General features: G+C 37.4%; 1 protein-coding gene across 1 annotated transcript; it reads right to left on the bottom strand.

Annotated features, from left to right (window-relative positions):
* Positions 1-1,154: 1,154 nt before the first annotated feature.
* On the bottom strand, positions 1,155-12,367 carry LOC144663878 (acid-sensing ion channel 1-like). The gene is made up of 7 exons (XM_078524961.1): positions 11,905-12,367; positions 9,966-10,186; positions 7,906-8,062; positions 5,569-5,631; positions 5,221-5,410; positions 2,270-2,361; positions 1,155-1,467 (listed from the first exon to the last, which is right to left on the bottom strand). Exons 1-7 carry the CDS (start codon positions 12,299-12,301, stop codon positions 1,358-1,360), a joined length of 1,230 nt encoding a protein of 409 aa, XP_078381087.1. The 5' UTR covers positions 12,302-12,367; the 3' UTR covers positions 1,155-1,357.
* Between the last annotated feature and the right edge of the window lie 10,939 nt (positions 12,368-23,306).

The following is a 23,306-nucleotide window of genomic DNA, read 5'->3' as shown; positions in this document are numbered from 1 at the left end:
TACAGTTGAATCCCGATAACTCGAACCCTCAGTAACTCGAACTCCCGCTAACTCGAACCTTTTTCGATTTCCCTTCAGGCCATTTTCTTATTAATTTTACCCTCGATAACTCGAACTCCCGATATCTCGAACCTTTTACGATTTCCCTTGAAGGTTCGAGTTATCGGGATTCGACTGTAGTCGAGTCTTACTGCTTGGCGTGTTGAGTGTTTTTGTGACTTTTTGTAACTTTGATTTTTTATTGTTTCCAAGTTAAGTTATTTCGACGTTTTGCCTTGCTTTGATGCGCTGTATCATAATAATGTCTTTAAAAGCTTCAAACTGAATTTTTGCTAGCCTGAGTCAAAAGTTCAATCACAAAAAAACATGTAAAAATTTAAATTAACACGGGCTCAGGGTCTTTTTGTTTTACATTGTTATCATTTAGAATATATTTTAATTTATATATTCTTTTCAGGTGCTCCTCCCGGGTATAGCGCCTTCAAAGAATGTATTTTCATGTGTTTTGGTCGCGTTAGCCAAATCGAGGCACAAAACAAAGAGTGCATTACAAACAAAAAAAATTAGCATCATTATCATCACATGAACAGAATGTGACAAATTTGTTTGTCAAACAGTTTGAGTTCATTTGCTTTGTTTATCTATATTTTACTCTCATATAATTTATACTCAAGAAAAAAAAAAACGTTTGGGGTCATTTTTGTCATCTGTCATCAATAAACACTTTATTAGTGGGAACAAAAAAAACGTTAGTCTTGTTTCCCATGCAGAGACATTCAATAAAAGTTGAAAAAGACATGAACTTATTTGTTTCCTGACAGTTTTATCAGCTTTAAATTTTATTAGTTGATATATCAGCCTTGATCTAGCAGTTTTAAGATAAATATTCCATCGTGCATTCGCATACAGTACGTATTTCAAGAAATGTTTGATATTATTATCCTTCTCTGTTTACATTTGTGTCAATGAACGTTGTCACATTAAAATATGATTATGAGTTTTGGGCAGCGTAATAGCTTTGCCTTGAGTAGCCTTATAAGCTCTTAAACGTAACTTTCTTCTTACGGATCGTGATGTTGAGTACGTCAAGAAGTGCCTATATCCGATAATCTACAACCTATGAATTGTCTTTGGAAATGTTGAATATCCTTCGATTTGTAAAACTTAGTGATGTAACTGTGGATGCTAAGGGTAAAATGCTAGAAACACTATACGGAATACATGGTAGTTAAATCAAATCCCTTATTTTAATCCACAATTGTCGCAGCTTTCTGTTAATGAAATGTAAACGCCTCTCAACATAGTTCCTCTTAAAACTACCCATATACATTTTCATTCCACAAAGCTTGCTGCGAATTTATCTAAATCCCAAACGTATTTTAATAATGGAAAATATGACGTCAAAAAATTCTACCACGGTCAGCAGACTGGCGCCAACACAGAGACCAACTTGACCGCCGATTTCACCTGAATTAAACAAGAAAAAAAAAATGTCACTATATTTTTAAAGGGCAATTGGGCTATTGAACCGTTTTAAGTCATGTACCGACCCATGTCAACTGAACGTACTTTAAATGACTTTCTAGCTTTTGTGACAAGCTTTTTGTCTGTTTGAAAAGTTCTTGAAGAAACCTTTTTGATTAACTGGTCTTACTTACAGGAGAAATCAAGTGTAAGTCAAGAAATCGCCGCGTAGAACGCAATGAAAAATACAACCGGGTTGTAAGAAGTAATTAATACATATAAAAATTGAAAAAAGGAATTATATTTAATGCTTTTTTCAAAAATAATACGACTTTATTATTTTTTCACAAACATGTTTCGACGGTACATCCATTACCGTCAGTGTGACGGTTTTGAAAGTTTACAGTGAATTAAAACGACGGAATAAAAAGATGCGCGTGCAGCTATAGGTAAAGTGTCAAATTTATGTGTTTGACCTGTTGATTAAGGTCTGGCTTTTTCCACTTGATGAACATAGACTCCTTAAGCTTATCTTGGTACTTGGTAGGTGCAAAGTCTAAGATCTTGAAGCAGTCTAAGTAACAAGAGGCGACCATTTAATGATATATATTAGAATAAAAGATTTTAGTATAAACAAACAGCATTTGACCTTGCTCACGACTATCGTTGATTCGTGTTTTGAATGTTACGCGTGTTATTTATCAGGGCGGGATTATAACCACATAGAAATGGATATTTTATTTGTTAACTACCTTGCGTATTTCAGTTGCTCATTACTTTCTCCAGTATTATTCACCGTACTTACCTAACAGACTTTCTGAATCGTAGGCTGGTGTCTCTTGAATAACTTGATAATTTAGTTCTTGGAAGTAAACACGGAGTTCTAACATGTTCTGACTGTTGAAATAAATAAACGAATTTTAAAACATTTGAAGATTATTTTGTTTTTAAACTTCAGGGCCTCCCCCCCTTCCCGAGGGGGGGTACTCAGGTATATTTTGGGTGGGTATGTGCCAACCGGGTCTCCAAAGTAGCACCTCGTTTCAAAACTCAAAATGATACCTCGTTCTAGAAAAAGGTCTATTTTTTAACGCCCCGTTGTGGCTGCTAATAAATTGAAACATTCGAACGTTCAAAATGCCATACCCTGTCCTAGAAATTGTCTCTAAAATGGATACGCCGTTCTAGATTCAAGAGTGGAACTTGATCTTAAAAGTGTTTGTTGTTGGTGTAGAAACATAGTCTCGTTGTTAATTTATCCGGTTGTTAATTTACCGGATACTTTCAATTCTGACATTGTTCCACCTCCTGTTAGTTGTGACAAAGAATATTCCACGCAAGTAGTCCGTGATAACACAACGGTATTAGATTGTGACAATAATTGGAATCTTCTCCTGTACAAAGAGGCATATAACATTAAACGCCTAGCACCTTCCCTCAAGAATGGTCTGAAATCCAGCAGAGAACTTTGTCTATTCTCTTGCGTAAACTTTTTGTTTCGTCTCGTTATCCACAGTATTTAAGACCAACCTTGTATGTTAACTTTCTTAGTCTGATGGTAGTATAGTTTATACCGAAACATTACAGTTTATTTACCAAGTTATTCATTTGTTGTCTACATTGTTGGGCACAATGAACCTACTCGGGTTATCCTTCGCCCTTTATGCTGCATTACAATCAATTTAACTGTATCCATTGTCAACTGTGGGAGATATCGAGAAAACTATATCGGAGAAGTCGCGTCAGTACAAAGAGATTCAAAAAGAGATGCTAGATTGATGTGTTCCCAAAAAAATCTACTGAAGAAAGCCGTTAATAATAGTAAAAAGACTATAAACTTTTTGTGATCTTAGGTCCATGATGGACATGGAGAAGACGACAATGAGATCTGTGATTCCTTGTTTCTCTTTCGCTCTGCACCAAAATTTATGTTGTTGTTAATGACCTCTTTACAGGTCTTGGCGGCTAGCGATTGCGTGGTACAAAATAAAACCTCCTTGGCCTGGAGCGCAAAAAAAACGCGCTGGGACATCCAAAACTTAGAGACTTCAACCAGCCATGCTTGGCTTTCCTATATTTTAAATGTCCGAGAGCGGACCTTGTCCCTAAGCATGCCTGATTTTGTACCAGGTAACCGTTGGCTGCATACGGCCCACTATATATATCTTATTAACCAAGCGCGAGGGCCGTACTGGGCGAATATTGGCCCGAGGTCTTGACAGTACGGATCGAGCGCAGCGAGGTCCGTACAAAAAAGACCGAGGGCCAATATTCGCCAAGTACGGTCCCGAGCAAGCTTGGTTAATAAGAGATTTATTACACGACTGGAAACTTTGTGTAGTGAGAATTGCTACCCGGTAGATGTCCTGGAAAACAATGTGCGGCAAAACTTTTCCGTGCGCTATTAACCCTATTCAGACCGGGCTTTTTTGGACCTTCTCAGACCGGGGGGGGCTTCGGAAGCCCCCCCTATCTAACTTCCAGAATATTTAAGCAATCACAATGAAACTTACAGGATGTATTGTGTGTCCGAAAATCTTTCTTTTGGTATATGTCACGTGATATGGTGACGTCACATCACGTGACAATTACATCATGATGTCAAAACAGCCGCCATCTTGGATCCGCCATCTTGGATTTCAAAATTCTTCCAAAATGCCCGAAAACCACCCAAAATTATTGCAAGTACTCAAAATCAATAAAAATGTGCTTTAAACCCGTAAAAATGTAAAAATAATTCCATTTAAGTTGATTTTTATTGACAGAAACACGCAAAATTACAAATTTGGGAAAACATGCCTGTCAAAATGACGTTGCCATGGTGATGTCAAGTTCATGACACATCATCCAACCCTATCAAATTGTTGCCAGATAAATTTAAAGAAAACTCAGAAAGTTTGGGAGCGTTTGATGTAATCTTAAAAAAGTTATAAAAGTTCAAAGTCAGCGCGGGCCTCAAGAGCCCCCCCCCCCCCCCCCGGTCTGAATAGGGTTAAAAAGAAGTTATAGCTATTTCTGTGTTTAAGGTCATTTCATTTTTAAAGCGATAAAAACTCCGGAAAAATCTTGCAAAAAAAAATCTTGCAAAAATCTTGCGCTAAATCGCGCTGGAATTAGTGCGGGATCATCCGGGACAAAACCCGGTCCGATACTTGGAAAATATCGGCCCTCGCGGGACCGGAAATTAAGTAATCTGATTGGCTGATTCAGTTATTGGCCCTCGGACCGCCTTAGTCGTGTAATAATATGGCTTATTACACGATTAAAGCGGTCCGAGGGCCAATAACTAAATCGGCCAATCCGATGACTATATTTCCGGTCCCGCGAGGGCCGATATTTTCCAAGTATCTGACCGGGTTTTGTCCCCAATGATCCCGCGTTAATTCCCGGGCGATCTAGCGCAATATTTTTGCAATATTTGTTTTTTGCAAAAAATTTTCCGAGTTTTTGTTGCTTTGAAAATGAAGTGACCCGGCTTACACAGAAATAATTATAAATTATTTAGCGCGTAAAAGTTTTGCCGCACATTGTTTTCCACGAAATCTACTAGGTAGCAATTGTCACTACACAAAGTTTCCAGTCTTGTAATAAATCTCTTATTAACCAAGCTTGCTCGGGACCGTACTGGGCGAATATTGGCCCTCGGTCTTTTTTGTACGGACCTCGCTGCGCTCGATCCGTACTATCAAGACCTCGGGCCAATATTCGCCCAGTACGGCCCTTGCGCTTGGTTAATAAGATATATATCTGGCGTACCTCATATATTCTTGTGTCTGTTTGATGATATCTGGTGTTAGGGCAATTCCGTCCGGGAAAAATATTTTTGACACACGTGATACAAGGCTGTGACTAGGGTATGCAGCATACGAAAGAACGGGTTTGAAGGAGATCTCATCACATGGAACTGGGCAATCGCATTGGTAATCCTTCATCCTGTTAAAGTTATCGGAAAGTTACCATGAAAAACAAAAATTATTTACAGTTTCTTAAGCTTTTGCAGACGTCAAATGGCAGACGATTTTATTCTTAAATTATGGTACCGAAGAAGGAGTTAAAAGATAATCTGACTTAATATAAATTAAAAAACAAAAAATCTCTACATACTCTTTTCTTTAACCAGGCAGCCTGCTAACGTCTCGATTCCACAAACTTTGGCATTGTTTATAGCTGTACATGTGATTGATGAGAACGTTTATTTTAAGATATGATATATTATTTGATATTTTTTTATACCTGATTAACGTACATCCTTTTCCAATGGCGCTGGGTGGGAAGTGGGGGAGGAGTGGGGGGGGGGGGGGGGGGGAGGGGAGAAGAGGAGAGACTCAAGAGATCTATAACAACGGATCGGAGATCTAGCCAAAGTAATTCAGAGAGTGGGATCTTCTGTTATCTTGAACAAAAATAACGGAACGTGATGTTCATTTCAACATAAGGTAGGTTTTCAAAACGTTAATATTACCAATATATTTAAAACGGGATAAGCCAAGCATTTGATCCCGCCATAGCGTAGGGAGCTTAAGCAATGACGACGGTGACGCCGAGGACAACGCCTCGTGAAAAAAGGAATTAGTATTTTACTCTAAAACCCCGCGATTATCCAGATGTATTCGGTGTATCTATTGGCTTAGAAACACGCTCTAGCTGAATTATGTCGAGAAAGCGTTCAACCCCAAACAGAAAAACAAAAATTTAGCCGTCGTCGCTCACGTTCTCAATAATACGCAAACTTTGGTCATTTCACGTTGTTTTCTTGCAGAGAACAGCCAAGAAATGTACTAGGATTGAAAACGCACGTACAGAGCTATTATTCTGCTCATTTAACTATTTGTTTGGTGACGTTCTCGTTCACGTTGCCGTCGTGGTTTGCTTAAGCTCCCTATTACCAAGAAAACGGGATATGCCAAGCATTTGATCACACCATAGCGTGTTTATTGACAAAACGTTATACAATGGTTGATTAAAACTAGTAAATCCCAGAACCCTGGAGAGAACTGAGGAAGACTCCTTATAGTGGACTTCACAGAAAGCCTTCACCCGAAAAGGGTATCTTTTTCAGGCTAAAGCTATACATTAGGGTAGAAATTACTCGAATTTTAGTATAAAAAAAGAGAAAAGATAAAACTGTTATTTAGGTATTAAGAGCCTTTCAAAATATCTTAAAGGGACCCAACGAACGGTCGATTCATTTAAAAAGTATTTTAGGTATTAATTTTGTGCATCAATAAAACCTGTTTTGTGAATGTGGTGCGCGTTTTAAGTTACAGTCGAAGCTCTCGTAAGCGGACACCCTCGATCGGGACGCGAAAAAAGTGTCCGCAACTGGAGCTGGCGCTTACGAGAATGGTTCTCGTAAGCGGCCACAAGAGGTGTAAGGGATAGATGGCCGCTTACGGTAGCCTGCCCAGCTAACAATAACCGGACGGACGTGGATAACAACAAAACAAACACTGAAATATGGTATTGTAATCGGTACTGTAAAATCATTGTGACGATTGGCGATGTGAAGTTGATTGATAAAAACAAACAGCGGTTGTAAAATAGGATTTTCTTTGGGGTGTGCGCTTACGGGAGCTTAAAAACAAAGAAAAATTCTAAGTCGTAATCTCTGAAGGTGTCCGCGACCGCTTACGGGAATGTCCGCTTACGAGAATGTAAAGATACAGAGTGATGATGGGAGTTAAAACGGGGTCTCAAACATGGCGGCTGTAAGTAGAGCTGTCCGCTTACGTTAACCCTATTCAGACCGGGGGGGGGGGGGGGGGGCTTTTGAGGCCCGCGCTGACTTTGAACTCTTATAACTTTTTTAAGATTAAATCAAACGCTCCCAAACTTTCTGAGTTTTCCTAAAATTTATCTGGCAATAATTTGGTAGGGTTAGATGATGTGTCATGAACTTAACATCACCATGGCAACAGCATTTTGACAGGCATGTTTTCCCAAATTTGTAATTTAACGTGTTTCTGTCAATAAAAATCAACTTAAATGGGATTATTTTTACATTTTTACGGGTTTAAAGCACATTTTTGTTGATTTTGAGTACTTTGCAGTAATTTTAGGTGGTTTTCTGGCATTTTGGAAAGATTTTGAAATCCAAGATGGCGGATCCAAGATGGCGGCTGTTTTGAAATTATGATGTAATTGTCACGTGATGTGACGTCACCATACCACGTGACGTATACCAAAAGAAAGATTTGCGGACATACAATACATCCTATAAGTTTCATTGTGATTGCTTAAATATTCTGGAAGTTAGATAGGGGGGTCTTCTGAAGCCCCCCGCTCTGAGAAGGTCCAAAAAAGCCCGGTCTGAATAGGGTTAAGAGAGCTTCGACTGTATAAAATTGCATATTTAGCAACTTAATGTGAGTAAAATTGTGCCCATCTACGATACTCCTTACTTTTCGGCAAACTAGTGGTAAAAATGATTAAGCAACTTACCCGGCATTCCATCTTCTCTGCATCCGCACTTTTCAATCACATATTTGGTCTGGCAAATTAACGTGCAAGAGGGAACTGTGTATTCCGGGTAATCAGGCATGTCCCTGATAGTTTCGTTTAAACAGTTGCTCTCGTAGGGGTCCGGAAGATTTAGAACCTTAACAAAGCAAATATTACAACTATTTGAATACTTTTTTTTTATTGCTTTATGCTACCAGTTTAAACTTATCGTGTTAAAGTTGTATATACCATTTCACCTACCTCAATGTGTTGGTAGCTTGATCAATAAACCTCTATACCATGCGCGCCGATTGGTCCAAAGTTATGGTCGATGAGAGTATTGACCATGAAAGTGACGTCAGATCACGCCACGCACACGCGAGCTAAAAATGTGTAAGTTTGGTTTCCATGAATGAAAGCGAATTTCATATTGTTTTGTTTGAATCAAGTGCGCATTTGTTTTCGGAATTCAAGATTGGACTTCTACTCAGGTGATCTATCGACAGATAATTTTCCAGTGAGCGAACTGTTGACGTTCAGTGAACGAGCGCTAGCTAACAAGATCTTCAGAAAGAAAATCATCTTGCTCACTTCTAGCGATAGGCACACACTCAACGAGAGAATAAAAAGTACTTAGAATTGCTTTTCTTTGAATTCTTGTTCATCTTCTTTTGTATCATTGTAGTTTTTACGTGTCGGGAATCTTTACGTCCCCCGGCCAGCGAAGTTTCTTCATGGTCAGGCATCGCTTTTGATATATACTTGTTCGAGTTTGTTATGGTATAAAACAAATCGACCACATTTTTCCATGGTCTACACTCTTATAGACCATAGAAATGACGCCAAAAAATGTCCAAAACTTTGCAGTGAAATCACTCGCCTAACGGCTCGTGGTTCCACTTGAGTTATGAACATTTTCTGACGTCATTCCTATGGTCTATAAGAGTTTATATAATAACCTGAATTCTACGCGCATTTTGATTGGTTCTTACTTATAATCTGTCAGAGTACAGACGCATAGATGACGTCACGCGGTGGTGTGACTCGCGCGCGTGATCAGAGTTCATAGTCCAAATCAGAGTTGTCGGCAAAGTTTTTCAAACTTGCGGGGCCACACTAAAGCAAAAAAGTTCAGCTTAATTACAAATCTTCAGTGAGAAACAATATGCCAAGCATCGTTCACCTTTCGAAGCATTTAACTGGGCGAAACAAGCTTGAAGAAGACAGTGAATTATTCGAGAAATTATCCAAAATCTGTATGAAAGTTTGACCGATGTTGTACTGTTTGACGACGCCACGGGAAACAAACGTATTGCGGTTGAACGCTTCGGTTAATGCTCACAGATTTGAACAACTTTCCAAATCGGAATAAAGGTTAGTTTTTTCAATGACTTTCAATTGACCATTTTTCTGTTTATTCAATAGGATTAACAGTGCTTCGTGTTAACGAAAACTTAAAAGTGAAATCAAAACAACTTAGCTCATCGGTACGGCGGCATTGCTCACACTGAAGTGTACTAAAGTCTTGTGGCCTCGTGGGCCACTTCTCTGTTCATACCACATTTTGACGTCATCTGTGATCTATTACTGAACAGACGCACGGCAAAATGAAATCTATTTGTTAAATAGACCATGGAAAAATGTGGTCGATTTGTTAAACACACCCTCACAAAATTAGTAAATATCATTTAAAGAGGTAATAAGATCAAAACTCTGCGATTTTGTTCGTACTTTATGAAACTCTTTATCAGCTATAAAGGTGTTCTACGTTAGGAACTGCATCCAGTTACTATACAAACAATTTTAAACAATATTAAGCAAAGTTTTGAGAGAAGGATTTTATTAACATAACACATTTTAAATTTTATTAATATGAACGTTTTTTATCATCATCATCATTATTATTATATTAAAATCATCATCATTATTATTATTATATTGATTTTGAACGTATTAAGTTACTTTTTAAATCTATTTTCTTTCTTCTTTTTTTATGGATATGAAGAGAAACCTCGTTAGCTTTTAAAACGTCTGATAAACAGAGTATCACAATTCCTTACCCTCTGTTTTCGTATCGCTGCGAATGTACTCGTACCAGGACCGACTGCAAAGCCAAGCTGAGAAACCATAGGTGGCGTATCCTGATGATGAATAAGAATCTTGAGGCCTGCGCTAGTCGCCATTACGCCATAATATTCTTTTTGTTGCACGTTCAAGCTGAGGGTAAGTCCAAAGGTCGAGCCAGCCTGCTTTACTTTAAGTATGCGTTCACCGTTTTTCCCTAGAATAATAAGATAACAATTTATTGTCTCAAAGTGAAGGTTTTTGTAGCCAGCTGTTACTTAAGGGTCAAATGAACCGAAATTTTCATTTTTTATATATATATATTGCTCATGTGTTTATTAAGAGCAAAATAAACACATCCCGAAGTTTCAAAGTTAAATTGGGCATTGCATCGCAGAGACATTGAAATGTTTTTTTTTTTTTGAACATGTTTTTAGGCCCTTATAATCGTAGAAGAATATTAATTTTTATTCTTGATGCAAAAATGAACGGCACAAACTTGGCATCTACGCTCCGTATGATATATCGCAACGGATAGAGTTCTTCGAAAAGATCACGAACAACCTCTCAAATTACGCGGAAGAAAAAATTATAATAGGCGGCGACTTAAATTGCCCTCTAACTGATTCAGATAAGATAGGAGAGAAACCTGCAGAAAATTAAAAAAAAAACCTCTTATTGGATCTGCGCGCTCGGTATTCGCTGCAAGACGTGCTGCGTGAAAAAATGCTGATAAGAAACAATTTACTTGGAGAGACAAAGCAGAGTCCAGTGCAGATTGGATTATTTTCTTGTATCCCAAAACTTCACTAACCTTAGTTAAGACTGCGACATTATTCATGCACCAGGTTTTGATCACTGTGCCGTAAAGCTATTTATCCAATCAAACTCTCTTAATAAAAAGGCTGGGCCAGATTTTTGGAAATTTAATTCAACGCCATTAGAAGACGAAGAATACATCAACGAATTCAAAGGGAACATCAAAATATACAGAAACAAATACTAGTATTATATTTAGGAAGATGAAGACCTCAAGTTGGATAACATGAAAATGGAAGTCCGAGGTTTTCCAATTGCATACACCAAATGGAAGATAAAGAACAGGAGGAATGAGGAAACAAAAGCTACAAGCACAATTAAACGAGATTTACCGTCTGTACCGTGTAAAAATAATCCACACCTGCGAACAAATATACAAATTCTACAGCTGCGCTTAATGACTAAATGGTTAGTTTTAGTGTTTGGTTGGCTTTAAGCAAGATTTTATTTTGAAGTATAAGCTAAGCACTATTTAGTTGGACTTGGGAATATGTGAGGGTGGGGGGGGGGGGACTGTAGAAAAAGAGCTCTACCCCAACGCTTTATCTCCTGAACGTATTTCAGATAACTTAAAACAGTTTCCAGCACTTCCAGGCTTTTTTAATTATACTTTAAAGGGCATTTTTTACCTCTCTTTGTCAATCAGGTGATGCTACCATTATTGTATGGAAGAAATGCTCAATAATTTAGTAATACAATGAAGTAATGTTCTTGATATAAAAACGTTACCATAACAGCAGTATTCACTCACTGCAATTCTTTTTTTATCTTACTGGTTAAAAAATTTTATGCAATTAATTTGTTATAGAAACACGGAATCTTGATTTAGTTTATTTAGCTGGAGTGAGCTCATTAATAACAAAGTAAAAGGAAACTTGAAAAGAAAAACATCATAAAAGTAAAAATGCAGGCATGATTTTTTTCCAGTAAAGTACGCGAGGCCGTTTGTTTTTAAATGACCATATTGCTTTTTTCAAGTTAAAACGATATCAATGTTTTGAAGCTTTAAAAGTATTATAAACATCAACCACGAAAGACGTAACGTACAACTTCATGCAAATTCTGAACAAGAAGGAACATTTACATGATGCTTGGCTTTTTAGAAAGTAAGCTTACCTGAATTAAATGTGTGGCAAAGTCCCATATCAGTTAACACTGGCGTGAAATTTCTATAATCGCACATCTGCCCGCTCCAAACGCAACCCAACAACGTGTCATTTATTTGATGTCCAGCGATCAAATTTAATTCCGTGAAGTTAAAGTCAGCCGTGTAATTGCTGAGGTCAATGGTGTCATTTTCAGCCTGCAGTCCAAATGATTTCTTCTCAAATTTGCTCAAAAGCTCGTCGTATCCTTTTGCAATCACGACAGACCTTTTGAATCTGTTAAAATTACAAACAGTCACAGCAGGGAATTCGGGAGTGCCTTCGTATTCCAAACTAACTTTCGTCGTCACAGAATAGCTGAAATATTTTCTTAGAAGCTTGGATGACTGAAAGGAAAACCACGCCATTGCGCTTACAAGAAACAACGCCCAGAGGATGCGACGTACCAGCGTTCGGCTGGTGAACACGTAATTTAAACCATGGAGGGTGGAAGATGCGACAAAGACGCTCCATCTTTCTGTTATTGCAGCAGGTTTACTTGCAGTTGGAATCTGCAATGCCACCTTGCTACACTCGGAGTCAATATTGTTGGATTTGTATTCTTTGTTGGTTTGTTTTAGATCGATTTGGTCTAACTCAATTTCTAAAATTTCTGGTTCCGTTGCAGCGCCTTCTTCGCATGCCGTACTGGTCATCCTTGCAAGATTTTGAGCTACATTTATGTTATTATTATTTTAAGCGATGCTCTCCCACGTTTCTTAAATTACCTTCTTTACATTGACTCGATATGTCCTGAAACTTAAAATGTCATATATATTTTTAGTGTACAAATTACTAGCCTCCAATAATTATTGGTAATATTAGCAAAACATAATTGCCTATCTTATCCTAATCAGCATTTTGGTATAAAAAGAAGTCGTTTATTAGAAACAGTAGGTACATCAATTTTTACTGTTCCCCATATGTTGTACTGACTATATTGATATGAAAAAAAAAAAAAAAAAAAAGAACTTATCTGATTCTAAATGTGTATACCTGCATTTCTAAGTTTTTGACTGGCTCACGTTTTGGTTAATTAACATCAAATGACCTGAATTTTATCTAACAAAGCAAAATTCAATTCATATTAAGTTGGCGGGTGAATATAACACAATTTACATTCTGTGTGGAAAAATAACAGAACTAAAGAAATTTAAATATTTTAAAAGGTCCAACTTTTTTCGCACGTGGTTCAATAATTTGCTGTGGCGTGTTTTTGGCGATGAAATTAGTTTAAAATTAGCAAAGCAAATCATGGACTTTACTTTTTGTTCAATGCCATGGCACTAAACAATGCGATCAACATTTATAACACAATTTCAACAAGATTATCTCTAACCTTGAACGGTCGAATAGCCATACTCTGAGGCGATATTTTAAAATATATAGTGTCACCTGAATCCTCAATACAGTCAAAGAATCGATTAAACTTCTAAAAAGAAATCTAACTTAAATTTTGTCGAAATTTAAACAAATATTGCACCAGATGCAATCCATCTGGATTTCTTTTATCTAAAGGCGACTATATTATTGCCGACATGCTGTTAACCCTACAAAGCCATACTTCTTACTCACCTCTATGCGAATTTTTGGTATCGATTAAGTGCTTTGTTACGGTGATAAAGTATTTTTTTTTTCATTTTAGATGTCCCGGATGAACATGTTCTGTTCATTGTCACAAAACGGATATTTATAGAGCCACCAAATAAAAGCGAATAATGTTGATGGAAGAGTCAACTTTATTTTGTATTCGATTTTAAGACCGCCGGTTTCCATAACTTAGTTGTGGAAAACGAAACGAAGCTGTAGCTTTAATCTTGACATTTTTTTGGGCCTAAAAAACCCCCCAATAAATTCACTGCATTTAGTGGGTTTCTGGCGTGGGTAATTCAGTTGTCAAAATAATAATAATAATAGATATTTGGCGTCGCCTTGTATAAATTAAAAACGTTTCGCCGCCAAGTGAAAAATATCATCTCAAGCATTGAGGACATAAAAGAAACGAGTTATTTTGAAAAGAAATCCAGAATGATTGGAAAAGTTTGGCTGCTAGGTGCCCGTGTTCATTTTACAACTGGATTAACATCTTATTATACATGTTTCAAGTTTCGAATGACCTGCATCCATCCCGAGTTCCGACTACAAGAAGACCTCTATTCGGTCTTAACAGAGTCTAAACTGAAGATCAATTCAGGTCATCCGAAACATAAATTTCAAACTTAGAACCGTGTGTTTGTATTTCAAGATTATTTCTTGCTGCTGCTACTTCATAAATTATTTGTTTCAACCGCAATTTTCTGCCAAGGATTTTTTTAGCTATTAGAACAGCCTCTCGTAGTTCTTTTTTACTAAAATAATTACCAGTGCAAAATTTGGGGCAAGCTTTCCTGTATACATAACCCTGCTTCATATTTTTGTCCCTTTCTTTCGGTTTACATTTTTATCAATGGTTATAAAAATCACCTAAAGTTGAACAATTATTGAATTTAAAGAATTCATATTCGACTTCAGAAATCACATATGTACATACTCTGGCTAAAAAAAATTCAAACGCAGCTTTCTATTAGACGGAAAGGTATCATCTGACGCACTTCAAAACTATATAGCTCCCACGGATAACAAAACCCACTAACTCGCTTGGGCAACAACAGCTTGACCTGGGGCTTTTATTGTGATCAGAGCGCGGGTCTTAAAACCGCGTGTGGCACCTGAACGTGAAATGTGTAGATTTTGTTTGTTGTTTTGTAAATTATATTTGTACACACAGCAGAAATTCAATTTCACTCACGGAAGGCTATCTCACTTAATTCAAATGCGGGTATATCAAAACACTTGACGACTGGCCTCGCGGAAAACAATAAGTTTTGGTTCCCTCGGCGAGTGCATTTTGACGGTCGGATAATACCCAGGCAAGTTGTAGGGATACTAGATACCTCATGACTAATTCGGCAGTCCGGTGTTTTGCAATTATGATGGCCTTTTATTATCAAACTCCTCTCCGTGAAGTACAAATAGCGAGCAAAACGATTAAAACGTAACTTTAAAACACGGGGTAAACATGTCTTGCTATCAATATATGACTCAGTGACAAACTCTAATTTTTTTCGACCACATGTATAAACTTGTTGAATTTAAAATCTGGATACATGTATGTCTAATAGAACACAGGATCTGTCTTTTTTGGTAAGCGGACTTTTTAGTTCGAAAAATCATGAGCCTGGATATGAGCGATCATGACAGGCTTTAAGATGGGCTGCAGGATCGAGACCGCTTGGTCCGCCAGAAGATTGGGTACTACTTTCGTTCGGGTTCTCGATATCCTTTTGGTCCATTTGTCCCTCTTAGCTGACTGGGACTCAGCACGAAAATCAGATGACTCTGGGAACACATGATTTGATTGGCTATATTTAAACAAAAGGGGTTTAAACCTAGTCTATCAAATCTACCGTTTAAAAATGCCTTTGTTATGAGGCAGTTTGAAACAGTTAAATCGATTGGCTAGATTTAAATTTTCTTTGTAAGAATCTAGCCAATCGAATCATGCGTCCCAAGAGCCACTGTTTCTCTTGCTATAGTCCCGCCAACTAAGAGGACCAGGCGAGACTGGGGACGAGAATGTACCCGATGTGTCGGCGATATTGTTTGGTGTGTGGGATGTTTTTGTGATTTTTTATCTCTGGACTTTGTTATGGTCTCAAAGGTAGGTTATTTGGACGTTTGGCTTGTTTTTAAATGCTGTACCATATCAATTTCTTTACAAGCGTTCAACTGAATTTTTGTTCCACTCGAGTCGAAAGATCGGTCACAAAAACCTTGAAATATTTTAAATTTACACGGGCCGTAGGCCTTTTCGTTTACATTGTTGTCATTTTTATTTATATATTCTGTTCAGGTGCTCCCGGGTTTAGCCCTTTAAAAAGCTGTATATTCTTGTGGTTTGGTCGTGTTAGCTAAATCAAGGCACAACACAAAGAGCAAAAAGCAAAACAAAAAGAGCATTACGAACAAACAACTTAGTATCATTATTATCACATGAACAGAATTAATGTGACAAACTATTGTAAATAGTTTGAGTTCATTTGTTTTGTTTATGTGTAATTTACTTTCATACATACTCAAGAAAAAATGATGATAATCACTGTAAAACAACCGTATGGGGTCATTTTTGCCATCTGTTATCAATAAACACTTTATTACTGAGAACAAAGGAAAAAGTTAGTCTTGTTTCCCAGAGACCCTCAATAAAATATGAAAACAACAGGAATTTATTTTTGTCCTGACAGTTTTATAAGCTTCAGATTTAATTAGTTGATAAAACTTAGTGATGGAACTGTGGATGCTAAGGGAAAAAATGCTAGAAACACCATACAGAACACATGGCCGTAAAATCAAATCCCTAATTTAATCCCCAATTAATTGTCACAGCTTTCTGTTAATGGAATGTAAACGCCTCTCAACATAGTTCCTCACTGGATGAAATCATGGATTTGACTTCATTTGGCTGGAAGACAAATATAAGACAAATATGATGTAACATCCGTCGGAGACAAAAGAAAATAAATGTGAGACAAATATGTCATCACATTTGTCCAAGACAAATGTATAACAAATGCAGTATAAATATAACACCATATTTGCACTTAGACAAATATAGGGTAAAACTGAATAAATTTGAAGCAGAAAAAGTGGAGTCTTAATCACTACATATCTTTCTTTTCATTGATTATTGAATGTTTTTTCAGGTAGATGTCTGGGTTTGAGGTTTTTGAGCCGAGCGGTTATGTAATATCAACAGAGAAAAAAATGAAAGAAGGAAGTAGTGAATAAATAACCAAATAAATAACAACAAGGAATCACCTTGAATCAATTAACTATTACCTTTATTCTTTGAAGTTATTTAACCCTCGGACGTACAAGCAAACTCACACCCCCACCATCGTACAAGGGGGGGGGGGGTGGATGGAACCCCTCCCCGGAGTTTTCGTTATATTAAGGTGTAGCGAGATTATTTTACACTGATAAGAGAGCCCTTAGCTTACTCTACAAGATGACCTAATTTTAATTGGCTGTGACGTCATTTGAGCCGCCATCTTGGATCCGCCATCTTGGATTTCAGCATTTTCTTAGAAAGTCACAAAATAACGGAAATTGATGCAAAATCAAGCCAGAATGCTTATGGAATGTAAAAATAAACAAATTTTGCACTTCTGTTCCAAAAAACTGGAAAAAATAAAGAAAAATAGGGCCCCAATGGGTCCATGTGTTTTGCTGCTAGAGCAAAGTCTTAGGGAACATGTTGATGAAAGACAAGTGAGTCGAGATTGAAATCCAACGTCTTTTATTGTCTGTCACTTGTGTGCAGGTTAATAATTGCACTATATTGTAGTCACTTTGTGTTAATTCAATCCTGATAATTTAACTGATCAATGTTATGTTGAAATCAAAGACAGCAAACATAATTTAATTACTAGTAAGTTAACGTAATGTCTGACATGATTGTCTCTTTGATAAAAAACAGTAACTCTTAACATTATAAAAAAATCTCAATGAACTCAATGTGATTCTTTTAGTGGCGTTATCTCACTGGTTACCGTTAGTTGTATTTGGAATCATTGTCACAATGGTAGCGTTTTAACAACAACGAAAAAGACAGAATCTATTGACCTTATAAGAACTCAATGTGATATATTTATTAGTGACAAGACAGTGGTTCTTTAACCACTTTCACCCAAATTAAACACTGGAACAACTAACTCTTAACAAACTTGTTGTGTCACCCTGAGTTAAATATGCAAAATTCAGAAATTATAAATAATCGCACGCGCACCGGCGTACAACAACAGAAAGACGGCGTTGAACGTAACGCAAAGTTCATTTTGAAAGCGAAAGTTTACAAATAATTATTATCATTCGTCAGTCATCCCTTCACGCATGAACACTCGTCGAATTTCAGTGTCTTCACAACAAGATCGGAAGATCGATAAGGACCAATTTTTGATTCTGCGAAAGTTCGTTTTCTTAAAGTTTTAGAAATTTGTGAAGTTGGAGGATTCACTGAGGACTGCGTAGCCGAAGATGCAGTGGCTCGCTGGACATCAAATTCTATTTTTCACGGCGTTTAATTAATCTTCACAAAATAAACATGTGGCGCCAGCGCGTCTGGCAGTCAAAAATTCATTTTTCAAAAAACTTTCCCTTTCCAGCTATTTTAGCGGGGCTTATACTATAGTACCTACCTGTCAGTCGTAGAAAAGCTGAAATTTAAGGATGAACTGTTTATTAAATGAAGACCGTATTATTTTTTAATAACTAGTAAACAAACTGGTCGCCACGCATTTAAACACGAACTGACGAATGTTGCATCTGATGCAGTGAATCTGGTGAATGAGAACTTCCTTTAATATTTCTTTGTTTTCGACGGTGTGCACCACTGAATAAGTTTCTTTCCCATTGTGATGTTACTAGTATTAATTCGTTTCTAGCTGTCTTTTATATAGCTCGAATACAGCTACAATTAGCGGTGCAGCCTACCAGCATGGTATATTCCTTTCCAGCTGTCTTTGCGTGACAAGTTACACGTTCATACATTTTATTTTAAAATATGAAGTTCAGAGTTAATACAGTACTAGTATGCTGTAGACAGTGTAGACAAGGTGAGGGTAAGTTTATTTTCAAAGCGAAAGTTTACAAACTGTGCACTAACCGGTCCTTTGGAGAAAATATTTATGACCTTCGGCGAGGTTCCAAGTCTTCGCTCTTTTCGTAAATGATGAAAACTGCAGAATAATTTTCTCATAAAACTGGAGTGGTCGCGCCACAGTTTGTTTTCTTTCCCAATGCGATATACTTTTAAATCGGTTTTCTGTTTTCCAACGTGTCCAACGTGGTTTGCGTTCGAATACTTTGGCCCGTAACTTCGAATGCGATCAGCGCTACGGTTCATTGGTTTCGATTTTGTTTGTTCATGGATTTGATTGACATCGGTAGTTCAGATTTCTCCTCTGTTACGGCACTTACACCTTACGGCACTTACACCTTACACCTTACGGCACAAACTTCAGCTCTCAATGTGTTTTGCTTGCAGCCATTGCGGCTGCAGCAAAACACAAAAATGTTAAAAATGACGATTTTTGGCAAGACCTGCCTGTATTTATGACCTTGCCATGGCAACGTCAAATATCGTGGACACATGGTTGACATATCAAAGTTTTTGTAAACGATGAATGAACAGCTACTGAAAGTTTCAGCATTGTAGATTAAATCCTCTTTTCAAAATTTGGAAAAAACCTTATGGGGGGGGGGGGTGGCATCCTCCCCCCCCCCCCCCCTTGTACGTCCGAGGGTTAAAATCATCAACAAACAGTGCAACAACTCTGTAAATTACTCTTAAACGTCTTTATACCTACAGGTTGTAGCTTCAAAAAAATTTTCCTGGCAATGTTACCCTAAAGGTACACAGAATTGTAATATTCGGAGCTCGAATAAACTGTTCATGATCGCCGATGTTCATCGCCGACCGGTTAGCTCAGTTGGTAGAGCGACGGACTACAGTGCGGGAGGTCTCGGGTTCGAGTCCCAGACCGGACCAACACTCAGGGTCTTAAAATAACTGAGAAGAATATGCTGCCTTTTCAATAACATCTGCAAATGGTTAGATATTCTAGTCTTCTCGGATAAGGACGATAAACCGTAGGCCCCGTCTCCTGCATCTTCAGTGTTATGGTCAGCAGGGGACGTAAAAGAACCCACATAGACTAGACGACTTTCATAAAATTTGAAAGTTATGACGCATTTTTTAGTAAAAGTCGGTAACAGGATTTTTCTTAAGTAATTTGACCTGCTGAAAACGAAAATGATTGTTACCAAAAATTCTTTTGCGATCTTCAGTCTGAAAATGACGTCACAAAAAGGGCACCTAAAATGACGTCATTGCACCGTTAACCCTAACCGCAACTTCCAGAATATTAAAGCAATCACAATGAAACTTAGAGGATATATAGTTTGTCCGAAAATCTATCTTTTGTTATACGTCACGTGGGATGATTACGTCACATCACCTGACAATTACATCATAATGTCAAAACAGGCGCCATCTTGGATCCGCCATCTTGAATTTCAAATTTTTTTCCAAAACGTCAGAAAATCGCCCAAAATTCACTGAAAAGTACTCAAAATAAATAAAACGGTGCAAAACAAAAAACCTAAAAAGATTTTGTGTTTTATTTATTTCATTAACAGAACACAAAAATCACAAATTTTGGAAAACATTCCTGTCAAAATGCCATTGCCATTGTAATGTCAAGTTCCCCAAACAACAACCCATCCTACCAAATTATTCCCAGATAAATTTTAGATAAACTCGCAAAGTTGGCAGCGTTCGGTTAAATCTTGAAAAAGTTATAAGCGTTCAAAGTTAGCGCGGTTACTTCCCCCTCCCACCTTCCCCTACCGGTCTGGATAGGGTTAACTTTGTGGATAAAAATAGGTTCTAAGCCGTATGCACTGTATTTGCATCTTTTTATACCAAATAAATTGCCTCCAACCTAGTTCCTTCCTTTTTTTAGAATAGGCCACAGAAAGCATTCCAGGCAACCTGTGGCGTCATGTAATGACGCCACAGATAGCTTGCCATTTCACTACACAGCGACAGGATAATTGAAATTCTGAATGAAAATTATAATAAATACTGTCGACTTTATAGGCTGTTCAACTGTGGCTAAAATTTAAAGAAACAACTGAGATCTATACCTTTACCGTTATGGAATCTTCGTTGGGTCTATAAAAAGGAACGGTTTCATTTAAAAAATACGAACACATTCCTTGGACGTTTCGCTATTAGGAAATAGTCATTTACATCTTTGCCTTATACTTATTCATATTGGCGGTGTTTTTGCTTCAAATGTATCTTAGAAGAAATAAAAGTACTGAACAACCAGCTTTATAGGCAATGAAAATTAAGTTATCGAAAGTTGGAGCGTTATTCTTGTGCATCGTGTCCCAGAATTTCATCTTTGACGATTCATCTTGCTCCTGTCAAGACACAGTTTCCTACCTTTTGCACCACAAATTCTCTCTCCTGTTTTTGCTTTTTTGACCAAGCTCTTTGGTATTTAACAGCGACAGATCGTTCGTGGCAATGCTATAAAGTCAGGTTTGATTTTCTGGTGGCGAAAATAATACTTTTTTTTAGGAAAGGCGAGCAATAAAGATTCATCCTGCTTGCCCCAATCTTTCCTACCAGGAGTAGACTTGTTGCGGGAAAACTTCTTGGCTCAATCCAAACATTGTGTGTGTAATTTCAGCAATCTGTGACAGGGGATTATAGAACAGTGCCGCTCTACTCAATGCTGATTACTTCTTGGATATGTCCACGATCCCTCTTGCTCTTTTCCCTATCCCATTTAGCCATTCAAGACTGTGATCAGCACTGACCTGGCTGAATTTGCTTGTATTCCATTTGAAAAGGAAGTTTCCCTTCATATGGCAACATCGGGCGGAAACTTGCAAGTACAGATGCCATATCCCCTCTCTATGAGCCCGTGTGAGAATTAAGAGGATAGAGTCCATTTCCATGTAGTTCCAACAAAACGTGAAATTGACCTTTTCTTCGGATCTTTGTGTTACAAATTCGTCGTCAAGGGCATATTTTTCTTTTCCAAAATTTGTAATTTTTGTGTTCTATTAATGAAATTAAGTTAACATTAATGCAATTATTATTTTTACCTTTTTATTTTTTTGCAACGTTTTATTTATTTTGAGTACTTTTTTAGTAATTTTGGGCGATTTTCTGACGTTCGTTGAAAAAATTAAGAAAATCCAAGATGGCGGATCCAAGATGGCGCCTGTTTTGAAATTATGATGCAATTGTCGCGTGATGTGACGTAACTATTACACATGACGTATTACAAAAAACAGATTTTTGGACATACTATGTATCCTCTAAATTTCATTGTGATTGCTTTAATATTCAGGAAGTTACGGATATGGTTAACGGTGTAATGACGTCATCTTAGGTGTCTTTATTTTTTGACGTCATTTTGAGACTGAAGATCGCAAAAAAAAATTTGGTAACAAGCATTTTCGTTTTCAGCAGGTCAAATTACTTAAGAAAACTACTGTTACCAACTTTTACTAAAAAATGCCCCTTGATTTATCTGAGAATGACTTTACGCAAATACCGACTAGTCTAACACACTCATCGTAAAGAGTAGGGCATGGAGTTCCCGGTGTTGTGGTCTGGTCTTTGCCCGTTGTACTGTGCTTACTGTGAAATGCTCGGAGATATTAGCTGTATAAGCTACTCTTCAAATCCGAGGGTAAACAAAGTGATGATGATGATGACATGGCTACCATGTGCTCTGGTTTTTAATCAAACTGCGCATGCTTAACATATGGCCCTACAAAGAGGGGGCCTGGACCTAAGTATATTACAAGGGGCTACGTTGTTCTGCCCTGTTCTCTATAGGAGGTTCTGACTATATTGGTATAAAATACATTATTATTATTATTATGAGAATACAAACCCACGTTTCTAATTTTGAAATACATGTTACGGATCAAAATTAAGACTTCTAGTCGGTCTTAGTGGGGTCGAAGCTAAAGATTTATTCAGGCCATCGAAAACATACAATTTTAGATTTGTTCCCGCGAGATTGTATTTCAAGAATACTTCTTGCCTGCTGCTACTTTGTAAATTAGTAACAATCAAGTAAGGTATTTGCATTTCTAGGTTTTTGATTGGCTCACTCACTCTGTTTAATTAACGTCGAATGAACGTGTAAGCTTTACCTAACAGAGCAAAATATGCGCAGAACTGCCCGAGAGACCTTTTGTCTTCACCGTGATTTTCAGTCTGGGATTTATTAGCCAATAGAACAGCCTCAAGAACCACTTTTTTGCTAAAATATTTATCAGTGCATACATTGGGGGCGAACTTTGCTGTTTATATAACCCGTTTCATGTTTTATCTTTCCTTTCGGTTCATATATTTATCAATGGTTGTAAAAATCACCAAATAGTTCTAACATTATCGAATTTAAAGAATTCATATTTATAGACTACAGAAATCATTATCAACCCCAGCTAAACAAAACTGGGTCTGCGGTGTGTGCACTTTAAATAATGATATTGTTATAGCCCCAACTAAAACTTGCTACTGACGAAAGGGTATCGTCTGATGCACCTAACTCCCAAGGATAACACAACTCGCTAACTTGCTTGGGAAACAACACTTTAAAACTTGGGCTTTTAATGTGATCAGAGCGTGGGTCTGGAAACCTCCAGCTTGCGCGGCAACTTAACGTGAAGAGGTAGATTTTGTTTGTTGTTTTGTATATATTTGTACCTGATATACAGAAAAAAAAATCAATTCGA

Source organism: Oculina patagonica, chromosome 8 (assembly GCF_052425735.1).
Source record: "Oculina patagonica isolate OP01 chromosome 8, crgOcupat, whole genome shotgun sequence".
Classification (NCBI taxonomy): domain Eukaryota; kingdom Metazoa; phylum Cnidaria; class Anthozoa; order Scleractinia; family Oculinidae; genus Oculina; species Oculina patagonica.
This window is presented reverse-complemented; position numbering and strand designations above follow the sequence as displayed.

What these genes read in the sequence shown, in the direction of transcription:
- LOC144663878 (XM_078524961.1), bottom strand. Translation starts at nt 12,301, where the DNA reads ATGGCGTGGTTTTCCTTTCAGTCATCCAAGCTTCTAAGAAAATATTTC. An exon ending in CAGCGATACGAAAACAGAGG is followed by an intron (nt 8,063 to 9,965) that starts GTAAGGAATTGT and finishes TGCTTTGTTAAG; the next exon opens with GTTCTAAATCTTCCGGACCC. An exon ending in CTGCCTGGTTAAAGAAAAGA is followed by an intron (nt 5,411 to 5,568) that starts GTATGTAGAGAT and finishes GGTAACTTTCCG; the next exon opens with ATAACTTTAACAGGATGAAG.